This window comes from Jaculus jaculus, chromosome 10 (genome assembly GCF_020740685.1).
Source record: "Jaculus jaculus isolate mJacJac1 chromosome 10, mJacJac1.mat.Y.cur, whole genome shotgun sequence".
NCBI lineage: Eukaryota > Metazoa > Chordata > Mammalia > Rodentia > Dipodidae > Jaculus > Jaculus jaculus.
This window is the reverse complement of record NC_059111.1, coordinates 111,708,940-111,728,939: the sequence shown is the minus strand read 5'-3', so window position 1 is coordinate 111,728,939 and position 20,000 is coordinate 111,708,940. Positions and strand designations below refer to the sequence as shown.

The 20,000-nt window shown below is 51.1% G+C and overlaps 1 protein-coding gene and 1 pseudogene across 2 annotated transcripts in view; one reads left to right on the top strand and one right to left on the bottom strand.

Moving 5' to 3' along the window:
* The window catches only part of Dnajb6 (DnaJ heat shock protein family (Hsp40) member B6), a 58,447-nt gene extending 44,213 nt beyond the window's left edge, over positions 1-14,234 (top strand). For both annotated transcript variants that reach the window (XM_045160172.1, XM_045160171.1), the window contains exons 9-10: positions 8,989-9,195; positions 12,909-14,234. In XM_045160172.1, the coding sequence (XP_045016107.1) occupies positions 8,989-9,195; positions 12,909-12,991 (290 nt within the window). In that variant the 3' untranslated portion in view covers positions 12,992-14,234. The remainder of the gene's footprint in view (positions 1-8,988; positions 9,196-12,908) is intronic.
* On the bottom strand, positions 7,746-7,885 carry LOC105944844 (annotated as a pseudogene).
* Positions 14,235-20,000: the final 5,766 nt, after the last annotated feature.

The window sequence follows — 20,000 nt, the reverse complement described above, 5'->3', positions numbered from 1 at the left end:
AACAGGGACTTTCGGTCAGGCTGCCTTAGCCCAAGTGCTGAGATTATAGGTATCTGCCCCCATGCCTGGTTCACCAGTAAACACTGTCCTCCCCCAAGATAGGGTCTCACTAGCCCAGGCTGACCTGGAACTCACTCTGTAGTCCCAAGCTGGCCTCAAACTCACAGCTAATTCTCTTACTTCTGCCTCCCAAGTCCTGGGATTAAAAGCGTGTGTGCCACCATTCCCAGCTCACCAGTTGTTTTGATAACTGTTCTACACATCTCTGCTCCCACACTTGGGAGCCATTAATTCTTTGAAGGACTGGGGATGTGGCTCAGTGTTAGGACACTTGTCCAGCATGTGTCAGTGTTAATTGTCCTTCTCTAGGGACTCCTTGGCTCATAGGACCCTAGATATTGCCAGCTTCTGTTTCCCATCTGCTCCACCCTGATCCACTGTAATTCAGGTTAGATGAGAGTCCTTGCTTTTTCTGAGCCTCTGCTCCTGTCTCAAATCTTTCCTCCCCCTTCTGTGTTTGTGCATTGGAGGCACATGCACTAAGCTCATTTCATTCTTGTTTGCATCTGCTCACTGTGGAACAAGAGCAGGTATTTGGTATCCTCAGTGCCTGGCACACATCAGGCGCACCAAGTGTGTGAATGAGTGGGTCTCATAATGGGCTGGCAGGCATTTTTGCAAGCTTGTGAGGTTTCCTTTAGGGAGATGAGCCTTCCCTTCTTATAGTAAAGGAAGGGCCAAAACAGCAGTCCTAGTGTAGGCCTTGGGAAGGTGTTCTGTCTCAGTCTCTGTTGTTTGAATCTTGTTAGCCCTCACTTGGAGGTGGAGCATCTGAAATTCCTGCTATGGCTTCTGGGTGACCTCATTGTCTTTGCTCAGGACAAGCAAGGCAGGGTGTAACCTTGAACTCTTGTAACTAGCATACATTTTGGTAATTTGTGAGTTTCATAGCGATTTCAGCTGGGATACATACAACTGAGTGGTAGAGCCTGTGTTGGTCATGGAAGCCAGGGCCTGGTACATTTCAAGCTCCAAGCAAAATCCCCAGAAGTCACTACATACCTGGGAAAAGGCCAGAGAAATGAAGCCACAGTAGCAAACGAGCTGCAGGTGGTTGTATTTTTCTATAACCAGTCTGAGTTGTTCTTGGAGTACAGATTACCAAACCAAAATTATTTAGATGATTAGTGGTAATTTTCCAAACATTGCCCTCAAACCCACAGAAATCCTGTGTACAGAGCTTGCTCAAAGGTGATGGCGGCTGAAAAGAGCCATCTTGGGTTTGTGATGTCAGCTGTAGGCAGGGTGAGGCCCCAGTGGCAGTTGGGTCAGTGCTAGGCTGTATTTCTGAATGAGATGAGATGATTCCTTAAGGTGATTTGTCCAGGTTTGTTGGTGGCTTCTTGCAGGTGATTGCTGGGAAGGGAGCGTTCCCTAGGTTTGCAGTAACTTGTTCAGAGTGGATCTCTCACTGCAGCCCCTGTTGACATGCTGTCTGCTCTGGTTCTCAGATGTTTTCTTTGCTTTTCACATTTCAGGTGCTTTTGGCAGCCCGAGGTCGATGTTTGGGTGTTTTCTTTAGTTGCACTCACTCTTAGAGACAGGGTTTCCATTGTATCTAGGGCTCAACCTGTGGTTAGACTGGCTAGCCAGGGAGCCCCAGAGAATTCTTGTCTTTGCCTTTCCAGTTCTGGGATTACAGGCATGCACTTCCACTCCACGCATGACTTTTAAAAAAAAATTTATTATTTATTTATTTGAGAGCGACAGACACAGAGAGAAAGACAGGGAGAGAGAGAGAATGGGCGCACCAGGGCTTCCAGCCTCTGCAAACGAACTCCAGATGGGTGTGCCCCCTTGTGCATCTGGCTAACGTGGGACCTGGGGTACCGAGCCTTGAACCGGGGTCCTTAGGCTTCACAGGCAAGTGCTTAACCGCTAAGCCATCTCTCCAGCCCCACGCCTGACTTTTTACATGCACTGAGAATACACACTCAGGTCCCCATGCTTGTGTGGGAACTAACTTACCTCTGAGCCATCTCCCTCATCCTTTCCCTGGTTTTAAAGTACTGTGCCAGTAGGCAGTATATTGACATTTGTTTCAGTCATAGAACATGAGGGAATCTTTTTGTATCTCCTTGAAAAGTCTTTTGTCAGAAGAAGGGACTCCCTGTTATGGAATGCTGACACAAAAACGTGATTTCAGATAATGTTGGTATTGAATGACTTCACAGGGTAAACTCCCAACTAGAGACACACACAGCTGAAAGGAGAGCTCACCTGTCTGTCTGTCTTCCCACCCAACCACCTTGTCCTAGTCAGCCTCATTCACTGGGTCCTTTTGGTGCTGGGTATGCAATCCAGTCTCATCATGTTGGGTGAACCTTCTGCCCCTGAGCCATGCCCCCAGCCCTTAGACTCCTAAGCTCTAGCTCTCAAGATTCAGACGCCCCACTGAGCTGTAGGCATAGCCATGGCTGTGTGGTATGAACCTTTCCAGTGAGCCATGAGACCTCTAGGCTGTGTGAACCCTGCCTTCTGCATTGTGGACCACCTCCACCTGGTCCTCTGGGCCTGGGTGGGAATGAGTGGAGGAGGTGGCATTGTCAGGTATGGTTTTAGTCCAGAAGAAGCCCAGTAGTTCTGTGGCAGACTCAGCTGTGCATGTGGGTGATGAGTTGCTGGTACCAGGGAGGGAAAAGCCTTTGTGTGTGGCAGGGCCATCAGGGGCAAGTATCTTCTGATTCTGGTGTGGGTTCAGTGAAGTTTCCCTGACTGCACATGATAGCAAAAAGGGCTGTGCTGGTGTCCCCCCCGCCCCTCCTGTGCGCAGCCCCCTTTTCTTTCTGTTCTGCTAGAGTCTGCCCCAAAGGGCATGGTTGGAGGGTAGTGATCCAGTGTAACCTGGGTGTGCTGTGTCTTGTGACAGGGTTGGGTAGACCAGAGCTGAAGAAGATAGTGGAGATGGGCCTCACTTGGTTGCTAGCATTTTCAAGCTCTTAAGGTAGCTCTTTGCATAGCAAGGGTTGGGGATGAATGTTCTTTTAGCCTGCTTACCATCATTTTGAAGTGGTAGTGTCATGGTACCTTTGTGGGTTCCCACCATGAGAGGACAAACAAGTTGCCAGAATTGTAGGATTACAGGTCACACATGAGAAGCAGTTGCCATGGGCCATTGTCAGACTAGCCTGTGGCTTGCAGAACGTGACCAGTCCTGGCACTTGTAGCAGCCATGATGATGACCAGAAGAGACAAGGGTCCATGGTGGGACAGAGTGGAAATTACAGGAAAATGCTGGACAGAAATTGGTGTGCTGGTGTGTCTCTGATCCCTCTCTCTGGCCACCTCTGCTGTGGGAGCTGAAAAGCACAGAACAGTCTGTAGAGCTGCCTGCACAGGGTCTTGTACCATGTTAAAAAGTCCACAGTGGCTGCTGGGATCCTGCTCCTATAGCTTCTTTGCAGCCTTTGACATATGTCCAGGTGTTAGTAGCTTAGCTTCTTCCTCCACTGGGGATGAAGGGCAGTGGTTAGGGGCAGGCCCAGACTTCAGTGTTCATGCTGTGTGTGCTCTGGTTGAAACTCCCATAGAGAGAGACAAGTGCCTGGAGTGGATGGTGTCCCGCAGCACACTGTTGCTAAGTGGGTAGCCTTCAGGGGTCTGTGTCCAGCTCATATCTTTGGGGTGCTGGTTGCATGCCACCTCCCAGTAGTGTACTATGCATATAGAAGGCTTGAGGGAGTGCTTGGACAAATATGTGCTGAGAGATTCCTTCCAGGAAATGGCCAGTGGAAGTGTTGGAGGGGAGAGAAATGACCTAGTGACAGTCACATTCCAGACCAAAGGTTTTTGGGACCCTGTGACAGCAGTCATTGGGGCAGGGGAGTTAGAGGCTCATTGATGAGGGCTCTGACCATGAGGATAAGCACGGGATCCTGTGCCAGGAGGGCTTCCCATGGAGGCTACAGGGCTGCTGTACCCTGTGCTTGGCCCTGGACCTAGATCTTACTAGGAGGATTAGTAGGAATTAGGAGCCCGGGATCCAGGCCTAGAGCTAGAGAGTACTCATTGGATAAGAAGGTAGAGGCTAGGAGAGGGGTTTTGGGTAGGAGCTGCAGGCTACCAAAAGGTAGTGTGTGACCTCCTACCATGGCCCCTGTGAGAGCCTGCTGCTGTTTCTTCCTCAGATGAACTGTGCATGCACTGTGAATTCTGAGCAAGTGGTTCTTCTCTGGATCTCTGTTGAGCGCTATGCAGGCTCTGGCTCAAAAGCAGGTCTCTACCTGCCTTGAGATAAAAAAATAAGCCAGCATTAAATGCTGCACTTGCCTGTGTGTTTCATTTAGTGGCTGTTTTACTTTCTAAACAGAGTAAGCACAGAGCTCTGAAAATGGATTCTGTCTTATCCTGTGGCCTGGGGAAGATAGAGAATGCCACTGCAAGCAGCATATTATCAGAATGAAGCCTGTCCTCACAGAGGCTGGCTCCACGCCCCAGGTTCGCCAGCCAAGCTCTGAAAGCTGGAAGTGGTAAACTGGGAAACCTGCTTGACTGAGCACCATTGTCTGCAAGCCATGAAACCCGTGGCTTCTGTTGGGCTACATTTTGTTTGGGGTAGGGTGCGCCTGCCTGGGTTGAGCCTGCAGATGTAGCAGGGCTGCAGTGCCCCCCGGAGGCAGAAGGTGATGGAAGTCTGGCCAGGCCTGGCTCAACCCCGGCTTGTGACCGAGGTAAGTAAAGAGAGTGGATACTGCCTGTGGCCCCCAGCCGGAAGGCTGCCGTATCTGAAACCAAGTTGTTTCCTCAGTGTTCCTTTTTTATTTTTCTTTTTTCTTTTTTTTTTTTTAAATTTTGGGTAGGGTCTCACTCTAGCCCAGACTCTGACCTGGAATTCACTATGCAGTTTCAGGGTGGCCTCCAGCTCAGTGATCGTCCTACCTCTGCCTCCTGAGTGCTGAGATTAAAGGTGTGAGCCGCCACGCCTAGTTCAGTGTTACAGTATTTTGTTAAATTTTATTTGTATGTGTACATGTGTGTGTACAAGTGTGTGTATATATATATATGGGTGTGCCAGGGCCTCTTCTGTGTTAACGCACACCAGATATTTAATGCCAGTTTTTGCATCTAGTTTACTTGGACAGTTTGTGAATTGAGCCTGGGCTTTTAACTTCCTCGTCATCTTCCCAACCTCTAGTATTACATTTCAATTGACAGTGTGCCTTCATTTCCTCCTTTTTTCCTTCCCTACTCTCTCTATCCTCCTTTCACTCCTTCCCCATTCTCTCCTCCTCCTTCCCATCGTCCACCCACCCACTATCCATCCATCCATGAATGATAAGGCCTTGCCATGTATTCTAGGCTTGCCTAAAACTTTGTAGACAGCCTTACCTACCTCTTAATTTTTTTAAACTAACTTTCTTTCTCTCTTTTTCTTTGTCTCTCTCTTTCCCTCCCTCCCCATCCCCCCTCTTTCTTTCTTTCTTTCTTTCTTTCTTTCTTTCTTTCTTTCTTTCTTTCTTTCTTTCTTTCTTTCTTTCTTTCTTTCTTTCTTTCTTTCTCCCTCCCTCCCTCCCTCCCTCCCTCCCTCCCTCCCTCCCTCCCTCCCTCCCTCCCTCCCTCCCTCCCTCCCTCCCTCCCTCCCTCCCTCCCTCCCTCCCTCCCTCCCTCCCTCCCTCCCTCCCTCCCTCCCTCCCTCTCTCTCTCTCTTTCTTTCTTTCTTTCTTTCTTTCTTTCTTTCTTCTTTCTTTCATAGGGTCTCACTCTCACTCAGGCTGACCTGGACCCTGGAATTCACTATGTATTCTCAGGGTGGCCTCAAACTCCATAGCAATCCTCCTACCTCTGCCTCCCGAGTGCTGGGATTAAAGGTGTGCGACACTAACCTCCCTTTTTTAATTTAAGTTTTGTTGACAACAGCCATACGTAAATACACCATGATCATAACCCCTCTCTTAGCCTCCTATGTCCCCTTCTCCTATCCTTCCTCCATGGAATCCCTTTTTTGCCAGCTAGTCTCTGTTCTCTTGAGATCATCATTTCTCCCCTGCTACCTCCTGCTGGGCAGGTCTTGTGCAGGGGCATCAGCCACTCCGAGATTGTAAATGCCATGGTCACTTGGTGTTTGGAAGGCAGTATTGCAAAGCACTCTTTCCTTTCTTTGGCTTTTACATTCTTTTCGCCACCTCTTCCTCTCCTGAGAGAAGGTCTTGCTCTGTAGCCTAGACTGGCCTATAACTCATGATCTTCCTGCCTCAGTCTCCTCAGTGCTGGAATTACAGGCGTGCACCACTTTGTCCAGCCAGTGTGTGCGTAAACGACTTGTGTAGAATGAATTTCCAAGTGTGGTTCTGCTCAGAAGCCTGGTTGCAATGTTCAGTGCTCCGTCTCCGTGGTGTGGGGTGAATGGCTGCAGCAACCTCAGGGGCACCGTGAACTGCGGCAGACTGCCAGGTGAGCAACACATCTCCCCTCACCCATGTCTTCTTCCATGTCAAGTTCAGACTTCCAAGTAGCATCGCATGGTGGTTTCTGGACTCAGCCCCCTGTGCAGCCGGGCATGTTCTGTTTGTTCACAAGCTTAGTGATGGTTGGTTGTTTAAGAGACTTGTGTGGTGCTGGCCACCTGCTGCTCCCAAACCCAACTTCCCCTGAGGATGGCCTCTTAACTGTAGGGTGTTCAGCATAGTGCCTGCACATGAGGTGCTAGGGTAGTTTCCTTTCCTAATGGACCCCTGGTCTCAGGTCTGGGGTGTCCCTCCCAAAGTAGGGTCTCACTCTAGCCCAGGCTGACCTGGAATTCACTGTATAGTGTCAGGGTGGCCTTGAACTCACAGCAATTCTCCTATTCTGCCTCCTGAGTGCTGGAATTAAAGGTGTGTGCCACCACATCCAGCCTCAGGCCTGAGTTTTACTTAGACTTGCCCATGCCACTGTGAGGTTCAGTGCTTGGATATGACACAGAGGAATGTGCAGGGCTGTGTAGGATCCCCAGGCCTCTGGCAGGATGGGTGGGGACAGACTGTTGTTGCTGGGTTGCCTTGCTGGGTGCTGGTTACATGGATGCAAAAAAGCCCAGGTGGGGAGCAGGGTACCTGACCTGTGTATCTTCAACGGGTGTCAGTAAATAGCTGGACACCTTGTCTAGCACCTGTGAGCTCAATGCACTGGGCTTCAGGACTTACTGGGCCTTGACTTCTGAGAGATGGGCCTACCACCTTGGGTGATGGAATACTCTGGGTCTTAGGGTTCTTCCGAGATGAATTTCCATGCGGTGTGTGGCGGGGTAAGGCATCTCCTGAGTGCTTCACAAGGTGAAGTTTCTTTAGAGCCTGGGCATAGCTCTACCTGCTACCTGGGGCCCACTGGGAGGTGTACAGATGAGGGACTATAAAACTGTGACTCATGGTGACTTTTAAAAATTATGTTTCTTTTTTTTCCCCAAAAGGATTTACACACACACACACACACACACACACATTTTTGGATGAACACATTCATGTAGATCAGATAAAACAAAATTAGAGCTGGGCGTGGTGTTACCTTTAATCCCAGCACTCAAGAGGCGATTACAGAGTAAATTCCAGGTCAGCCTGGGCTAGAGCAAGACCCTACTTCAGAAAGAAAGTAAAATTAGATTCCAATTTAACATGCACAACCCTCCGACAGACAGTGTAGACATCACTGGTTCTGCTTGGTAGAATCAGTCTTCAGCCATGAATAGGATAGCTGTGCCAGTATGTAAATCCTTAGAGACCCAGCTTGCTTCTCGTCCAGTGTCTTCTCTCGGAGTTGTACCTGATACCTGAATCCACTGGGGAATGGGATGGGTTTGCTGTTGTTTCATGGCAAGGAGTCGCTTGATTCAGAAAGTCTTGTGAGAAGACATGGTGAGAAATCAGGCAAGTGCAGTGAACCATGATGGCAAAGACAGAAGAACCTATACTTTTCAGTACAGGAAGGTCAGAAGAGCTTACACACTTCTCAGTACAGGATGGTCAGAAGAGCTTACACACTTCTCAGTACAGGAAGGTCAGAAGAGCTTACACACTTCTCAGTACAGGAAGGTCAGAAGAGCTTACACTGCTCAGTACAGGAAGGTCAGAAGAGCCTACACCGCTCAGTACAGGAAAACCTGTGGGTGTGGCTCAGTTTATCCCAAAAGAATGCAGTTCTTTAATCTGGACAGCATTGCAAGGTGATTGCTCATTGGGAGGGGAACAAGCATTTTCTTTGCTTGTGGAGCTGAACATGAAGAGGGAATGGGGAGTTCCCACATTTGGCTTTATAGTTTGGTACAAATTTTAACAATGCTCTTCACAAGAAACTTCCAGGGACAGAAATTATTTCATTCTTGTTTTATTCCAAGTACCCACCCAGCATGCAAAACCTGAAACACTTTTTCTGTTTCTCTAAAGATTGCGAACAGCCTTCTGAGATGGGGAGTGCCTGTGGGTGTATGTGATGTGGCACAAGTGGAAGCCCTGACTGTGAGAACTGGGACTTTTCTGGAGCAGCTGGGCCTGCTGGGAGGTGGTTAGGTGGGTGCCCCCAGGTCCACCGTTGTCCATGCAGGGTGCAGAGGCGATGTTTCTGCAGCACGGGCTTCACGGAGCTGCCTGATTGCATGGCTGGGCCAGTCCTAGTGACTTCTTGCAGGGTCGCATTGTCGGAGTGGCAAGAACCATTGTAAATGGTGTTTAGCTTGGCCTTGTGTGCCTCGATTGTGCCGTCAAATCAGAGGTGGTCTTGGGGGGAATTGGAGCAGAGAGGTTTTTTTTTCTCCATGTGCCTGTTTTCTTCCCTTCTGTGGGAAGAGTGTTTGTTCAGAACTAGCAACGCCATGGAGACAAGGAGTAGACATTATTCTTCTTCCTCTAGAATTCTGGTGGTTCCAGCCATGGCATCACCCTTTGGGAAGGGAGGCGAGAAGCCCCTTGTTCTCAAGTGGGGGCACAGCTCATGGCTCCCCCTGGTGTGTTGTACTTTCAGGTGTGGCTGACGAAGAAGCCCTGGCAGAAGAATGCCTTCGCAGAGGCCAGCACTCCCTGCCCGCCCCGTCAACCAGTGCCCGCCTGCAGAAGCTGGCCCGGCCTGCCTCTGGGGCCAGAGTTGTGTCTCACAGCACCTGGGAAGAGGATGACGAACAGGACAGGTTGCGGGTTCCTGGTAGCTGGGACGCCCCCATGACCTCAGCAGGTGTGCAGAGGGGAGCTGCTGTGCAGCACTCTAAAAGTGATTTGCAGAGGAAAGCTGATGTACAACACTCCAAAAGCAGTTTGCAGAGGGAAGCTGATGTGCAACACTCCAAATGCGATTTGCAGAGGAAAGCTGGTGTGCAAAACCCTAAAAGCGATTCACACAGGAAAGCTGGTATGCAAAGCCCCAAAAGTTATTTGCAGAGGGAAGCTGGTGTGGCACACCCCAAAAGTGGTTTGTCCTCAGACTCAGGACTACGAGAACAGCCAGTCCTGTGTTGCTGCATTCTGACCTGAGCAGGCATGGGAAACTGGGGCAGGTACCAGGTGTGTGGATCAAGGGCAGAGGAGATACCTGCACTCAGCTTACCTCCCCCAGTTGCTGCCCTACATGTGGCCTAGGTGTGTGGCTCAAAGCCAACCCCACCATTAAAAACAGGGTCCTAGTATTCTGATGTGTATTGAGTGTGTTCACTGTCCAGGGTACTTTGCTTTGGTTCCTAAATACTCTTTTGACTGGAGAGCTTGAGATCTGTCACTTTGCCACTCCCATCCTCCCACCTGTTTCATCTTCCAAACAAAAAAAGGCCCAGCCCAGCCAGGTTCCCAGCAGACTTTACTCTCAGGTGAGCTACAGGGCCTTCCATTTGTGCCATGATGATCTGTTTGTCCAAAGCCTAGCTCTGTTCTCTTTCCTCTGCTCTCAGAGCTCAGTGGGTCTCTGGTTGAGTTTGCTGTAGAAGTTCTTGGTGGTTAATGTATGCAAATCGAGCTTGACCTAGACTGACAGGTCCAGGCCCTGTGCCAAGTGTGGTTTCATTATCTGTCAGTAAGATGTGGCCATAGCAGGCAAAGCTGTGAAGGTTGGTGCTCCTCAAGATGCTTCCAGCAGGAAACTTTGAATTGAAAGATCAATTCCTTTTCTCTCTTCTGGTCCTCCTTAGATACAACAGAGTGCATGATGGGGTTTGAGGGCAATAGAACTGGACACCAACAGTAAGAGCCTGCTGTGGGAAAACCATTGCTGTGGCTTTGGGCCGCCAGCATAGACAATTTCATCTGACCAGCTACCCTGCTTTGAGAGAGATGCTAGGTTTTGTAGGTGGATGACTGGGGACATGAGCCTTTCCCTGTGCAACTGAGTGACAGATGGGCCTCCCATGACTTCACGTCCACTCCTTGTAGTGAAGATATGAGGGGAATGGGAAAGGGATGTCTTGAACTATGAACAGTTGGAGGCACCATAAACTTGGTCTGTTAGTTGTTCATTCTTCCCAGGCTCAAGAAAGAAGTTGGGCTCTTCCCTCCTGAGTGGGAGCAGGCCCACCCGGGGAGCTTATTTATAGGGCCACATGCCTCCTGAGGGAGAGTGAGTGGAGGTGTACCTGCAGCAGACGAGGCTATCCCCTGCTGTGGGCCCTGTGGCTGTGGATTCTGAAGGACATGTCTGTTAAGCAAAAAACCTGCTATGCCTGAGGAGTCTGGGGCAGGTAGTATTTAGTTGGTCATTTTTTCCCTTGCAAACTCACTGCTTTGTCAGTGTTGATGCCTGGGTTCTTACCAGAGACCTGTTTGGCTTTGTGAAATCTCAGAGGCAATTCTTGGTTAGGAAAAGAATACCACCTACCCTTGTCCTTGGAGTAGGCATGTGGTCTCCTTGTGCTTCCCTGGGGCCTGGGATATAGGAGGACTGGCCAGGGAAGGCTCTGGATGCTACATAGCTTGTCTCTTCCTCTGCTGCTGTCCAATGGCTCACCATAGTTTGGTCTTTAGAGACTCTGGGCCAGGTGTCCCCAGATTAAAGAGCCATGGTTTTATCTAGATGAGCATTTGGCCAAAACCTTTCTTTGCCTTCTTAGTGAGAGGTGATGACATGTAAAGGAAGGTGCTCTGGATAGCCAGCCTGTAGCTGCATAAAACCCTGAGTCAGAAACTGGAAAAAAATAAAAAAAAATTGGGCTGGAGAGATGGCTTAGCAGTTAAGGCACTTGCCTACAAAACCAAAGGACCTAGGCCCCAGGACCCATGTAAACCAGATGCACAAGGTGGTACAGGCATCTGGAGTTCATTTGCAGTGGCTGGAGGCCCTGGTACACCCATTCTCCCCCCGCCCCAATATAAATATTTTTAAAAAGGGCTGGAGAGATGGCTTAGTGGTTAAGGTACTTGCCTGCAAAACCTAAGGACCCATGTTCTACTCTCCAGATCCCATATTAGCCAGGCACACAAAAGTCAGGCAACCACAAGGTTGCACATGCCCACTAGGGGCCAAAAGCATCTGGAGTTTGATTGCAGTGGCTGAGGCCCTAGCACCCTGGTTCTCTATCTTCTCCTTCCCTCTCCTCTCCTTTCCTCCCCTCCCCTCCCTTCCCCTCCCCTCTCTTCTCCCTACCCCTCTCGCTTGCTAAAATAAAGAAAAAAAAGTTACCCAGCAGTGAAATTGAAAACTTAGACACAAAAGTGGATCTGTACTACAGGACAGTAGAACTTAGACCTGTGGGCTCTCTGTCCTCTCTGGCCATGAGGTTGGGAGCTTAAGGTTCTCTTCTACCAGCAAGTTGTTTTGCTGTGGACACTCTCCTCCCCCAGCCAAATCAGCAAGAAGCCTTGATAGTCTGGGATTATGTGTCGGGATCAGGGGGACTGAACCTGTGTCCTTCCTTGAGGCTCAGCCCAGGTTTTCCTCTTGGAACACAAAGACCCACGTCACAGGACCTAGAAGATGACTCTGGGCCAGGTGTGCATGTGCCCCAGGACAGCCTCCAGTCCCGCGAGAGTGTCTGCACCCCAGCCTGAGCTGTAGCATCGTCCTGGGAGCACAGTGGCTGTGGTCAGGACTCTTGGGGCCAGGAAAGAATGAAGCTTTAGAGAAGGGTTAGCGCCCTTTTTGCTTTTGTGGATTCCTTACACACCATGGGTCTGTGAAGAACAAGTGACTCTTAGGCAAAATTATAAATTATTCTCCATGGGGGAAAAAAAAGAAACAGAATAAATTGACCCTTTAACTTCACTGTTTGTTGAAGTCAGCCCTTAAGACTGCTGTGAAATGTATCCCACTGTGTGGCGCCAGCATGGAGCTCACAGATCTAGGGCCTGTTCTTAACCCGCTGTTGGCCTTGTCATCTTGCTGTTCCTGCTCCTAACAGAACTAACCCCTGTGTGCCTTGTGTTGTGTGGCGATTTTAGGGGTCTCGCTGAGAAATTTTCATGCTTCTCTGGACACGCTGGCTTCTGAGATCTCTTGTGGCCTAGTGCAACGCTAGGCTTATGTCCATCCACCCTGGTGTGGACTGCATCTGAGCCATTGTGGAGTGAGGGCAGAGTCTTCATGTGTCCTTCGCTAGGAAATGAGGAGGCTACATCCTCAAGCAAGGAACTGGTATTTCTCATGTGAGCCACAAAAGCCTGTCCACTATAGGAGGGTCACTGCTGGTGTAGGCTTGTGAGGCCAGGCAAGCGAGGCTTTCTGCTGGTTGGGCCTCAGGCTGAGGCAGCCCTGCTCCAGAGTTGGCCAGTTTCCCAAGCTGGGTTGCTGAGTGAATGGAGGGTGCTTGGCTGTGCGTAGCTCACTCCCTTTGTGTTGTGGTGGTATTCTCTGAATAACAGAAGGTGTGCATTGGGGTTTAGATGACATGATGAATGACTGTGTCTAGTGACCCGCCTTGTGGGGTAGCAGTTGCTGGTGCACAGTGTTTCACAACCGTGTTTCCTTAGGGTTCAAGGAAGGTGGCAAGAGGAAGAAGCAGAAGCAGAAAGAGGAATCGAAGAAGAAGAAGTCGACCAAAGGGAACCACTAGGCGGGAATTGCCGGCAGCCCCAGCAGCCCCTCTCGCGCAGCCACGCACACGCACGTGGCAGGCGGCCTTTCACGCTGCCCAGGGCCATCTCGCTTAGCAGGATTGCGGACTGTGCTCACAGATCGGTAGGATCAGGCGTGTTGGAGATGGAGATGATGATCTTGGTGGCCTGTAGAAGTTTGTGACCCAGGCTCAATGTTGTTACTCTGCTTTTCTCATCACTAAATCTGCTAGCGTTTCCTTCTTGACTTGCCTCTTTCTTTTCTGCTGTTGAAGCCCTGCTCTGAGTACTGAGGTATTTGTAGCTATAGATGTTCGTTGGGGTCCCGCAGGGAGCTGGGTATTTATTCATGAGATGACTTTCTTTCCCTGTGGCAGTACAGTATAGCGTTTGAAGTTAAAGGTAACATAAGCTGTCCCTTGAGCTGTGGCTGTCAGGGAACTTTTGTTCAGGGTAACCAGGCAGCACATGGCAGTCCAGCATGTGTCACTTCAGATGTTGAGTCATTCCCTGTACGTCCCTGCTCTGGTTTACTCCTCTCCAGGGGTCCAAATATCACCTAGTTTATGTAAGGCTCATCATCTTCTTGGACCCGTAGCTGTCCTTTCTTCAGTTAAGGGTTTTGCTCAGCAGTACCATCTCCAGTCTTCGCAGGCCAGCTGCATGCTGGGAGATCAGGCTGGTTCTTCACACGGACACAGGAACCCACAGGCGTGTGCGAAGTGGCTGTTGAGCAAAGCTTGACCTCAGTACTCGTGTTTGCAAACCCCAGCCTCTTCACAAAGCATCCAGCTGTGGTGCTGACTCCTGTCACCATCGTTTCTGCATGCCATGCTGCTGCCTGACCTGTCATGTGCACGAAGCAGCGAGTCATTGTGCTGCTGCCCACTCTGGCCTGCACGGTCTTTGTGGTATGCGTATGAGGGGCCGTGTTTACACGCCGTCTTCTCGATCTTCTCAGAAAGCACTGGTGGGCATGATAAGATGCCAGCAGCCAACCAGCAGTGGTGAAGGGAGTTTTTGGTGATACAGTGCCATAGCTGGGAGTCCTGGACAGGAGACAGGGTCACCTGAGGTGGCTGTCACGAAGAGTTTGCTGTGTTTGCTTGGTTTTTGTGGGAGGTGGCATGGGTGGTTACTGTGGAGCCTGGGCTGATATTTAGTGTGTGCTGTGGAAAATGTGACCTTCAAGTGTAACGTGTTTTAACCCTACCGGTGGAAATAAAATGTAAGTGTTACTGAGTCTCTTTTGTGGTCATTCATAATCTTACTAAGTTAGTCTAAAGTGCTTTCAGTTATAAAGTCACGTTTTGGGGGCAAAAGATGGTTGCTGTCTGATGTTATGAACACTGCTGTCCAGTGAGTACTGCTTCCTAGGAGCCGGGAAGAGCAGTGCTTCTTAGCTGGGCCTCCTGAATGTGGTGATAAACTGCTCAAGCTCTTTGTTTTGGGTTTTTCGTGATAGGGTCTCGCTCTAGCCCAGGCTGACCTGGAATTCACTATGTAGACTCAGGCCTCAAACTCGTGGCAATCCTCCTGCCTCTGCCTCCCGAGTACTGGGATTTCAGGTGTGTGCCACCATGCCCGGCTCAGGTCTTTAATGACGGGGAATCACTGAGACATGTGCATTCTGAAGTTGCCCCAAGTGAGAGGCCACCTCAGGTGGTGCTTGCCGCCTTCTCTGCCCAGACCCCAGCCTTGTTGTCAGTGCCATAGTTACAAAGATGGATGCCTCTTCTTTTCAGGGCTTTCCTAGCCCCAGAACCTCCTTCAAGGCCGGTAGACACAGGCTCGAGGCATGGGACAAGGCCTGGCACAGCTGGTGGGTCCCGAGGTCTTTGGGTGGCTGGCCATGCGGCACAGGGCTGCTGCTTCCTATGCTGCAGCGTCCCCGCAGTCCAGTCCGGAGGTGAGGGATCAGCATCTAGAGAGCCAGCTGCTGGGGCTCCAAGTCCACACCTGGGCCGGAGCACTGGGCAGTCGGACTGAGCTGCTCTGCACTTCACTGTGTATGACCACTCCAGGCTGACCACCACCTCCTGGTGTAACCAGTGCAGGAACCTGCTGAGGCCAGTGGGTGTTGGGTCATCCCTTGTTACTCCTTTGCCTCTCAGCGCTGCCAAAGCCACAGTATGTGTTTGTGTGGCAGGTTGGGTGGGGCTCGTTACCTGCCATCCTTGTGACTTTGCAGGCATTGGGTGGAAGGTAGAAGTCAGGTAGCCAGAGGGACTTCAGGGAGGGATCTATCCAATGCTGCCTGGACCCTTTCACTTACACAAGAGAGTCCACTCTCCATGTACAAGTGAGCATGAACACTTTGAACTCTTTCCATGGTAGAGAGGGAGTGGTGGACATGATAAAGAGAGGTGCTGAGTGCTCTGGGTCCCCACCACAGCACAGGAACCCAGGAAATGAGGGTGCTGTCCACGGAAAGGCTTTCTAGCTGTCATCCAGTGTCTTAGGGATGTGACATTAAAAATTACACCTTGGGGGCGTGGAGAGATGGCTCAGCAGTTAAGGTACTTGCCTGTGAAGCCTCATGATCTAGCTTTGATTTCCCAGTACCCACATAAAAGCATGTTTGCAACAGCTAGAGGCTCTGGCTCTCTGTCTCTGCTTGCAAATAAATAGAAAAGTTCCATCTTGGCTGGGCGTGGTAGCACATGCCTTTAATCCCAGCACTTGGGACGCAGAGGTAGGAGGATCACCATGAGTTGGAGGCCAGCCTGGTTGTGCATAGTTAATTCCAGGTCAGCCTGGATCAGACCCCCTACCTTGAGAAACAAAAACAAAACAAACAAACAATAACAACAACAACAACAACAACAACAACAAAAGTTACATCTTGGGGTCTGGGGATGTGGCTCAGTGGCTATAGAGTGCCTGTTTAGCATGTATGGAGCCCTCAGTTCCACCCTCAGCACTGTAGAGACCAGGCATGCCTGTAATCGTAGGCAGAAGAATTAGTAGTTCAAGGTCATTAGCTATATAACTACCTCATTATACAGTTACTTGGAAGTCAGCCTGGCCACCATAGGATACCCTGCCCCCGCCCCCCCCCCCCAAAAATCACATCTGGGGCTGGGGAAATGACTCAGTGAGGCCCTTTTGGCCAGAGACTGCCAAGTCCCCCCCCCCCCCCCCAGAACCCGTGGCCATGTAGGTCTGTATCCGCAGTCCATGGAGGACAGAGAGGGAGAATTGCTGGGGCTCACTGATGGACAGCAGAACCAGACTGAGTGTGAGACCTGTCTCAAGGAGAGAAAGATGCAGATGAGTAATAAAGATGCCTGACACAGCCTCTGCATGCACATGCATGGTGCATGCTCATCTGCACACATGTGCATACATTACACATGACACCACACACATACTCTGCACATGCATAAATGCAAAAAAAAAAACTCATAGCTGGGTTAACCAAGTTTCATTTGTGCATCATGTTGGAGGATACTAAGGTTCATCCTGTGTAGATTCTCCATTCAGTCCCTGCACCTTTCCCAGAGGGTCTTCACTGCTGTAGGCTGTGTTGTGGTTTGGGTCTGCTCTGTGCCCCTTGGGCCCTCAGCCCTATTTGATTTCCACTCTGATAAGAAAAGCTGTAACTTCTTTGACCTGTTTTCCCCACAGATACCATGATGTGGATATCCTGTATGGCTGTCTTTAAGGCGGTCCCACTTAAGGCTGACTGATGGGTACATGACCAGCCACTACCCTGAGTTGTTCCTGCTGCCCAGTCTACTCAGTGCTTTGCCACCCTGTGTCCCAGGGCCCTGATAGGACATGTTTGGGCCTGGGAGTCAGGTGTGGGCAAGAACTAGCCTAGGGTTGATCACTGCAAATATGCTGCAGACTTGGGGCTCCAGGTTGGCAGCCTGCTTCCCAGGAGATTCAGATTGAGAGGAGGTTCTGGGTCTGTGGTCGTGATTCTGTGGTGTCCATACAGGTGTCTTCAGGCAAGTGGGTGGCCTGGTCTTCCTCAGGAAGGCTTGAGGTCTCTGTGCTACCCATCTGCTCTGGGGGCAGCCCTTAGTCGAGGAGGGAAAGGAGCAGGAGGAGGAGGAGGCAGAGGCAGAGGCTGCAGTGGGGATTCCTTGACTTGCCATCCCAGCCAAGTCAGCAGGCTGCTCTGCTGGAGACAAAAGCTCTAGTGCAGAACGAGAAGAGCCTGTTCTGCTCCCTTCCTGAGTGCCTTGAACAGGCTGATAGAAGGTGTCTTCTAGACTAAACGACTCAAGCTGGGTGGGTGGCGGGGAGGATGATGGGATGCTGCAAGAGCCACTCCTTTCTCCATCTGCAGCTCCAGGAGTTGGAAGACAGGCTGGGCGGGCAGCCCTGTCTAGGTTGTGCACAGGGAAACCACGTACATGCCTTAGATCTCAATTTTAGGACCCTGGCTTCTCCTTGGTGGGGGTACTGAGCCGTGGAGGTTGGGTGGCTACTACAGGACAGTGACCTGATGAGACCCGTGCCTCCCAGCTGCTGGGCCTCATTCTCCTGTCTCCTGTTTGGCCAGGGCACTCCTGCTTGTGCTGCAGGCTGAGGGCGTTTCTAGGAAAGCGGAGTAGTGTGGCCACCCCAGCAAGTGCCACACAGAGCCTTAGCTCACAGTGCAGGAGGCTGAAGTCCAAGCTCTCCTTGGCTTGCAACAAGTTTTCTTTTTATTGCATAATAAAAATTGTATTTGCATAATATATTTTAATTAATTATTTATTTACTTGAGAGCGACAGACAGAGAGAAAGACAGATAGAGGAAGAGAGAGAGAATGGGCGCGCCAGGGCTTCCAGCCTCTGCAAACGAACTCCAGATGCGTGCACCCCCTTGTGCATCTGGCTAACGTGGGACCTGGAGAACCGGGGTCCTTAGGCTTCACAGGCAAGCGCTTAACCGCTAAGCCATCTCTCCAGCCCCGCATAATATATTTTGATCATAATCCTTTCCTACCCATCTTTCACTGAATTCCTCTCTTCTTTCCCTGTATGGCTGTCCCCTCCCTTCCTACTTTGATGTCCCCTCCCTTCCATCACCCATGACAGACTGTTGGGAGACCCAGTATTATGCAGGTCTTGTACAGGTAACCACAACCACTGTGAGGTTGTGAACGCAGTGGCCACGTCATGTCCAAAGCACACCTCCCCATCTTCTAACTCTTACATGCAGACAGCATTTTCTTGTGTCCTTCTGTGTCTGTCCTGATTTTTCTTGAGGATTCAGGTTGGATCAGGGCCCGATAGTCATGACTTCATATAATCATACCTGTCTCTGTAGATACCATTGTTTTCAGGAAGTTATTCTGGAAACTAAAGTTTCATTGAGTGGACTCTAGGACACAGTCCAGTACAGGGCAGCATCACTCTGGAATGCCCGCTTGTCCTACTGTCCACTGCTGTTAAGAGCCACACTCATGTTTCTCCTCCTTTCACGGCTCTTGCCTCACTTCCACCTGCTCCTGTGTGCTTGGTGAGAGACTTGGATGGGCGGCCATACAGCGGGCCTTGGAGCAGCCAGCCTGTCCAGCTGCATCCCTCACCCTCTGTCTCAGGTCTTTGCTTAAGTGACAAGTGGAATTTGGCTTTTGTGGCATAAAAATGACTTCCTCTGACTGATTAGCCATTATGCAGTGACACGGGGTGGTGCTGGTGACATGGGACAATGAATCTTCCCATTACTGAGAAAGAGACTTGATTTATGGGGCTGATGCTCAGCCATGCAGATCTGGGCAGACAGGCTAACACTATCCTGGCTTTTCTACCAGCCTGGGCCTGGTTCTGGAAGGCTGCCCTTTCTGCCCACAGGCTCAGGGAGGGTCCCCCACATCTACAGACCAGGCTGCTGATGCTAGGAGGCTATAGGACGCTATATCTTCGGACACAGCTGCTTCTGGATAGGCGAGCTTCAGTGAGCTATTTTCTGGAACTCACCGTGTCGTCTCCAGGTGCCCTTGAACACATGGTGATCCTCCTACCTTTGCCTCCTGAGTGCTGACCTGGCTGATATGTGGACTTTGGAAGTGCCAAAGTTGTGTGGCCTCTGTGTCTCCTCTGCATCAGGTGATAATTGGACTGGTCTGTGTGAGGAGTGAGTGTTCAGCAAAGATTTATTTCAGGCCCATGCAGGATACCTAGGGTGGAGGGAGGCGGTACAGGGAGAGAGCACTTGGAGCCAAAAGGGAGAAGAGCAGCAGGCAATGAGCCATGCGCCAGTCCTGCGACACACACCATGCTCCTCACTGCGGAGCACACCACAACTCCCCCACTACAGAGCACACCGTGACTCCTCCCCCACTGCAGAGCACACCGTGACTCCTCCCCCACTGCACAGCACACCGCGACTCCCTCCCCCACTGCGGAGCACTCTGTGACTCCTCCCACACTGCAGAGCACTCTGCGACTCCCTCCCCCACTGCGGGGCACTCTGCGACTCCCTCCCCCACTGTGGAACACTGTGGCTCCTCCCCCACTGCGGAGCACACTGACTCCTCCCACACTGTGTAGCACACTGTGACTCCTCCCCCACTGCAGGGCACTCTGCGACTCCCTCCCCCACTGCAGGGTACTCTGTGACTCCCTCCCCCACTGTGGAGCACTCTGTGACTCCTCCCCCACTGCGACTCCCTCCCCCACTGCGGAGCACTCTGCGACTCCCTCCCCCACTGCAGAGCACACTGTGACTCCTCCTCCACTGTGGGGCACTCTGTGACTCCTTCCCCCACTGCACAGCACACCATGACTCCCTCCCCCACTGCAGAGCACACCGTGACTACTCCCCCACTGCGGAGCACTCTGTGACTCCCCCACTGCGGAGCACTCTGCGACTCCCCCACTGCGGAGCACTCTGCGACTCCCCCACTGCGGGGCACTCTGTGACTCCCCCACTGCAGAGCACTCTGCGACTCCTCCCCCACTGCAGAGCACACTCCTCCCCCACTGCGGAGCACACTGCGACTCCCTCCCCCACTGCGGAGCACTCTGTGACTCCTCCCCCACGACAGAGCACTCTGCGACTCC